The sequence below is a fragment of the Zeus faber genome (genome assembly GCF_960531495.2).
Source record: "Zeus faber genome assembly, chromosome: 10".
Taxonomy (NCBI): domain Eukaryota; kingdom Metazoa; phylum Chordata; class Actinopteri; order Zeiformes; family Zeidae; genus Zeus; species Zeus faber.
This window is the reverse complement of record NC_137199.1, coordinates 18,726,348-18,732,347: the sequence shown is the minus strand read 5'-3', so window position 1 is coordinate 18,732,347 and position 6,000 is coordinate 18,726,348. Positions and strand designations below refer to the sequence as shown.

At 45.4% G+C, this 6,000-nt stretch overlaps 1 protein-coding gene across 1 annotated transcript in view; it reads right to left on the bottom strand.

Annotated features, from left to right (window-relative positions):
• Positions 1–1,508: 1,508 nt before the first annotated feature.
• The window catches only part of abcb7 (ATP-binding cassette, sub-family B (MDR/TAP), member 7), a 34,838-nt gene continuing 30,346 nt past the window's right edge, over positions 1,509–6,000 (bottom strand). Inside the window, exons 14-16 of the mRNA XM_080007592.1 lie at positions 5,682–5,785; positions 4,253–4,360; positions 1,509–2,722 (exon numbers count right to left, since the gene is read on the bottom strand). Coding sequence (XP_079863718.1) covers positions 2,501–2,722; positions 4,253–4,360; positions 5,682–5,785 — 434 coding nt within the window. The 3' untranslated portion in view covers positions 1,509–2,500. The remainder of the gene's footprint in view (positions 2,723–4,252; positions 4,361–5,681; positions 5,786–6,000) is intronic.

Sequence of the window (6,000 nt, the reverse complement as noted above, 5' to 3'; positions counted from 1 at the left end):
AAAACGGTGGAAATAACTACGTCTTCTCAGAGGCATTGATGCATATTTATCAAGGCGTAGACGCCTTCGGCCACATACTAGTTCCATTGTAGTGGGATGTGGGGGTGAGCTGGTTGTCTTGTGCAGAGGGAGAGCCCTCAGTCGTGGTCTATTCTGTCTTTTATCGTGATGAAAAAGAATGCATCGGACCTCATCAACAGGCCACGGGAGGCTCACGGGGGGGGTGGGGGGGAGTGTGTGTGTGTGTGTGTGTGTGTAACTGAACTCTTCACCTGTCCGCCTTGGAACGTTGCAAACGAAGCAGGGTCAGTCCGCTAAAAAAGAGCGGGTTCTACATATTAAATATCTTATTGAATTACCACAGGGAATAACGCGCACGTTTCCCCCCCAACATGCTACGGTATGGCGGAGACCGTGCACTGACATGCACAACGAGAACACAACATCCCAATCCAAATAACCAGGCCATTCTTCATACAAAACCCACCCCCTTTAAAGACAGGAGATCTGAAGGCCGTGGTTTGCATTAAGGGATGACTCTCCTGCTGCAGTCCATATTAAGCATGTTATTAGAGGCCTTTGTGTGTCTGTCTGCCTTTGCGGCTGTATTCCGCCGCATGCTAAACAGGGAGATGGTTTCCTCATTACATTCTGTAGAAACACAAACAGCTCCCTACAGCACTAATCGCGCGCGCGCACACACACACATGCACACACACACAGATACGTGATGTCGTTTATAACAAGGGAAACAGAAAATACTCATCCTGTGCGTTTCTATTGCTCAATAAACTTAAAACAGTCCATGAAGACTGTTTCTGAAGCTACATTAAGGAAATCAATTATTTTCACACACAATGAAATATATATATATATATATATATATATAAAAAGGTCATAGTAGAAAAAATGTCCATTGAATAATAAGCTAATTAATCTGTTAGAAGCAGTCGTGGAACATTGTCAAGAGCCACTAATGAATTGCCTCATAATCTCTTCCTAGGTTAGATTAGAGGGACTCCATTAACATGAAGTCATCAACCAAGTCATCCGACACATGAAAGGAGCCCCAGTCCAACCAGTAATCATCCGGTTTGGGTTTTCCTTCCAAGCAGATCCTACTTTCATATCTAACGTGCGACTTCCTTTTCGGAGGTGCTGGCAGCCGCATTACCAAGCCATCAGGGCTCCGCGCGTCACCTTGGATCCCTGCTTTTTTGTTATGGTCTTCTCGGGGGCAACACTAGACTACAGGCGCCTCGCCTCAAGGGCTGGATTATCAGCTATCCTCCCAAAAGTCTAGAGACTGAAACGACGAAGGAAACATTTTATATCCAGAAGAGCTGCGGTTACTTTTCAAAACATAGCAGACGGCTACACAGGGTTTAAAGATAGTGTGCAGCAGTAATTATTGATTCCCTTCATGTACGCACATGAAGGTTTCCATTATACCGCTCATTCCCCAAGCGTACAACAACGAATAAGCCCTCAAAAAAATTACAAACCAGAAAGTCTTAGAAACTTCGACCATCATAACTTATTCCAGTTTATTTTCCAACGTACAATGCTTGTACACCAAGCACTGTCAACGCCGAGACGAAACCCTTGTACCTAATTGGCAATAAAGATGATTCTGATTCTGAGTGACTGTGGTGTAATCCATTCATAATCCGTTTGGGTTATTTGCGTATGACTTCTGTGATTGTAACACACGCGAGTTGTTCACAGCTCAGTAAATTTGAATATTCACACATCGCGATAACATCTCGATAAGACTCGCAAATCATCTTTTGCAAGTTATTAATAGAACATCCGTTTATTCAAAAACCTGTAATGTACATCAGGGGAGTTGAAACAAACAGATGATGCGTGTCATCTTTGTAATCAGAGAAGATCATATTAACATAGTCACATATAGTTGCATCTTTAAAGCTAATGACAGTTTGAAATTCAACGGAAACATAATTTAAAAATTATTTTAAACAAACTTAGTAGATCGGCCACACGGATGGCGCACGTGTCAACCATTACGTGCGCGCTCACGTCCGGCGTCGGTGAGAGATCGCTGCCGGTTCACGAGACCTGATGTCAAAGGGAGACGTCAGGCAGGCGCGCACACACACACACACACACACACACACACACACACACACACACACACACACACACACACACACACACACACACACACACACACACACACACACACACACACACACACACACACACACACACACAGCTTCGGCTTAGGCAACCGGCGGAGGAACGCAGTCCCTGAACCTAGGCCAGTGAGACTCCATCCCTCAACCGCTTCTCCTGCTTCTCAACATAGGCGGCCGATGGCCTATTTTTTTTTTTATTTCCTGGAAGGAGATGGCGGAGCTGTGACGTGATTTTAGGGGTGGGGGGGGGTGGTCGAATTCCAACAGCTAACGGGCCGGGGAGTCCATCTGTGAGGAGTAGGACGAGAAGGCGGCAGCGGCCATTGCGCCATGGGGTCTCAGCAGGAGCAATTGCCGCATCCCTTCACGCTGTTGAGGATCTCCTCCTGTAACTTCCTCCTCTCCTCCTCCTTGGAGGACGGGCGCTCGGCCGGGGGCTTGTCGGCGCCGTCACTGTCGCCGCGGAGGATCTTGCTGTTCTGGGTGTTCCACAGGTCTGCGTACAAACTGCCCGGGGTGCCGAGGAGCGTGTGGTGGTTCCCCCGCTCCGCCACTTTGCCCTGGCGGAGAAAGGACAAGGAATTAGAAACACCCGACGAGAACAAAGGAAACACGAGAGATAAAGGCGAAGATTAGTCTCGGCCGATTCATGCACCAAAAAAAAAAAAAAATAAATAAAAGAAGCACTACAACTTGAATGAAGGTAAAAAATGGAACGAGACGTGAATATGAAGTTGTGTGGCTGGCGGCTCTTTGTGACCACCAAACACTGTGGAAAACTACGGCGACTCGCAGCCAACCCCGCCCCCAGAGAGCTGCCCATCCCCTCCCTCCTGCCACCTCCTAAACAACTGTTCTCTTCCTGCCGCAAAACCGTGGGCACACGCAGGCCCGTCGACCTCCCTCCCACACAGTCAAACACGAATAAAGACACCACCCCCCCCCCCCCCCACCCACCCACCCACCACGCCCCCGACTCCCGGGAGCGCCACGTAGAGGTGTTGGGATTGTCTTTATCGCGCACGAGATGAGCACGTGATTGCTCCGACTAGTTATTTTAATGAGCACCCCCAGGCAGTCCTCAGCTGATGACACCAGCGAATGCCATGGCGACATCACACGTGAACATGCCTCCTTGCCACGACCCTCTGATCCCCGCCATCTGACGCTGGAAACGCGGGCGTCGGCGGCGCGGGGAGAGAAAAACGCGCTCGTCTTCTGCGGTTCAAAGAAACCAACACTTCTCACTTTATCGCCTCCCGATTCCGGCGTAGACGGTTAACGTCACCTTACCTGCGCTGCGCGCCACTAATTTACCACGGCTCTGTAGATACCAATACAACTTACCGTCTTGCATGTCTTCATTTTTGTAAAAGCCTACAGTTATGCTCTTCATGTCTGGCATGAGAGATGTCTGTTTTATTCTTGCATAACATCTTATTATTTTCCTAGAGGGTTAGGATTTTGACCTTTTTTTGCCATGTTAGATTGGGCAGATTAAGCCAAAACGGTAAGAGAAAAAAATAAAAATAAACATTTGAATGGAGACGTCCATTGAGAGACAATTTTAGTCCAGGACGAGGCCTCATCAGTGTCTGGGAAGCTGGCCCATAAAATATTAGTCATGGTGACAAACAAGACTCTTTCCACTGTGCCATCTGACAAAATCAACCAATTGAGTCTGAGTGCTCTAATGAGCGTTTATGGAGAAAATAATACATTTGCTTAACGAACAGTGCCCTGTTGTTGTTCGGCTTAATGAGCGGAGCTCGAGAGCACACGGAGCAAACTATTTTCATCTCATACTTGGAAGGGGAAAGGTAAGCGAAAACAAATAAGTGGCAAAAATTTAGTTTACTGGCGAGATCCCCATTACTGGCCATGAGAAGGCACTGGAGGTCAGGCGGTGTGAAGGTTGCTGTCCCTCATCAAGGCACAACTGTCTAATTGGGCTGGTAATTAACAGAGCCTGCTGTTAAATTGAGTAAACCACAAGTCGCGTAATGGGCTGTTGATGGAAAAATAATAATAATCCAACATTTATTGGGTACGCTTGAAATACAGATATAAGAAGTCAACGGTTTCCTTACTTGATTGAGTACTATAATCTCATCAGCGTCTACGATTGTGGACAGCCTGTGGGCAATGAACATCGATGTCCTGTCCTTCACCATCTCCTTCATTGAGCTCAGAATGGTCTTAAAAAAAAAGAAAAGAAAGGCACAAACAGGTAAACAACAGACTGGCAAGGTGTACAATGACAATCAAAAACATTAGCCATTGACATTCACAGAAAAAAAATCTCTCGAGACAGAAAAATGTATATTATATACACACATACATGGAATTCTATCCCAGCGTCATGAACAGTATATCTGTGTGTGTGTGTGTGTGTGTGTGTGTGTTAAGTCAACATAATGTGGCTCCGCAATATCTGCTCTCACAGACTAATAAAAGTCTACTCCCCCTTTCAAATGTATGCACATGGTTAATAATAAAAAAAAAAAAAAAAGCCGTCACAAAAGTTATACAATATTATATTATACGCACCGCACAAATGAAAGCGTCAACTATGAATTCATTTTCAGGATTTTCTTTTTCAGGATTTTTATCATGAACTTATTTACAAAACTTTCAGGCTTCAAGTAATGTGTGGGGGTGTGTGTGCGCGCGCGCATATGGAGATCGGGGTTACGGACATCGCTAAAAGATGAGGCAGGACAGACCGCCACCTACATCTTATAGCTCAATTGCCAGTTGTTCGCTGTACACACACACACACACACACACACACACACACACAGACAGACAGACAGACAGACAGACAGACAGACAGACAGACAGACAGACAGACAGACAGACAGACAGACAGACAGACAGACAGACACACACACACACACACAAAGGCAAAAGTTTTAGGCACTTTAGATGTTTCACAAAAACATTTGTCTTAGACGGTTATTTTATATCTTCTGCATTAGTGTGTCAATAGGTCTGTAGCATGACAGCGACTCCAAACAGAGCCAGAGTCATGAAGAAGAATCTTCAGCAAAAAGAAGAACAAAGAGTCCTGCAGCAGATGGTATGGCCCCCACAGAGCCCTGATGTCAACACTCATCCAGTCCGTCTGGGATAACATGAACAGACAGAAGCAATTGAGACCTGAGCCTAAATCTATGAAGTTCTCCAAGATGCTGATGCTCCAAGAACCTACTTGCCAAGTACCTTTAAAAACTGTACATAAGCGTATAGTACAGTACCAATGGGAATTGGTGCTGATTTAAAGGCAAAGGGTAGCCACGCCAAATATTGATTTGATGAAGGTTTTTTCTGTTTATCACATTTTGCATGTAAAGTAAAAACTATTCATGGCATTATTTTTAAAAGCATCCTCGCGTTACAGCATTTTCTCAAAAGTGCCTAAAACCTTTTCACAGTACTGTATATATAGATATACAGTATACTGTTTATGCTGTCTATGCCTTGTCTGTCAGCCGCCATGTGTCATTACACGCTCACCTCTTCCGTGATTGAATCCAAGGAGGACGTTGCTTCATCATACAAAAGGATAGGAGGATTCTTTAGTATCGCCCGAGCGATGGCCACCCGCTGCTTCTCCCCACCTGGAAAAATTACATGTACATTAGCAGGGACCAGGGGCCAGGGCAGAAAAACCTAGTAAGCCTAGTTTTTTTTTTTTGTTGTTGTTTTTGGGCGCTATTATGATGCATTTACCTCAAACGCCAACGATACTCACACTCTAGGCCCCTGACTGGTAAAAACAGACTTTTACTTAATTGTGGGTAAAGATTTAATATAAGTCACACAAATGTTTCCC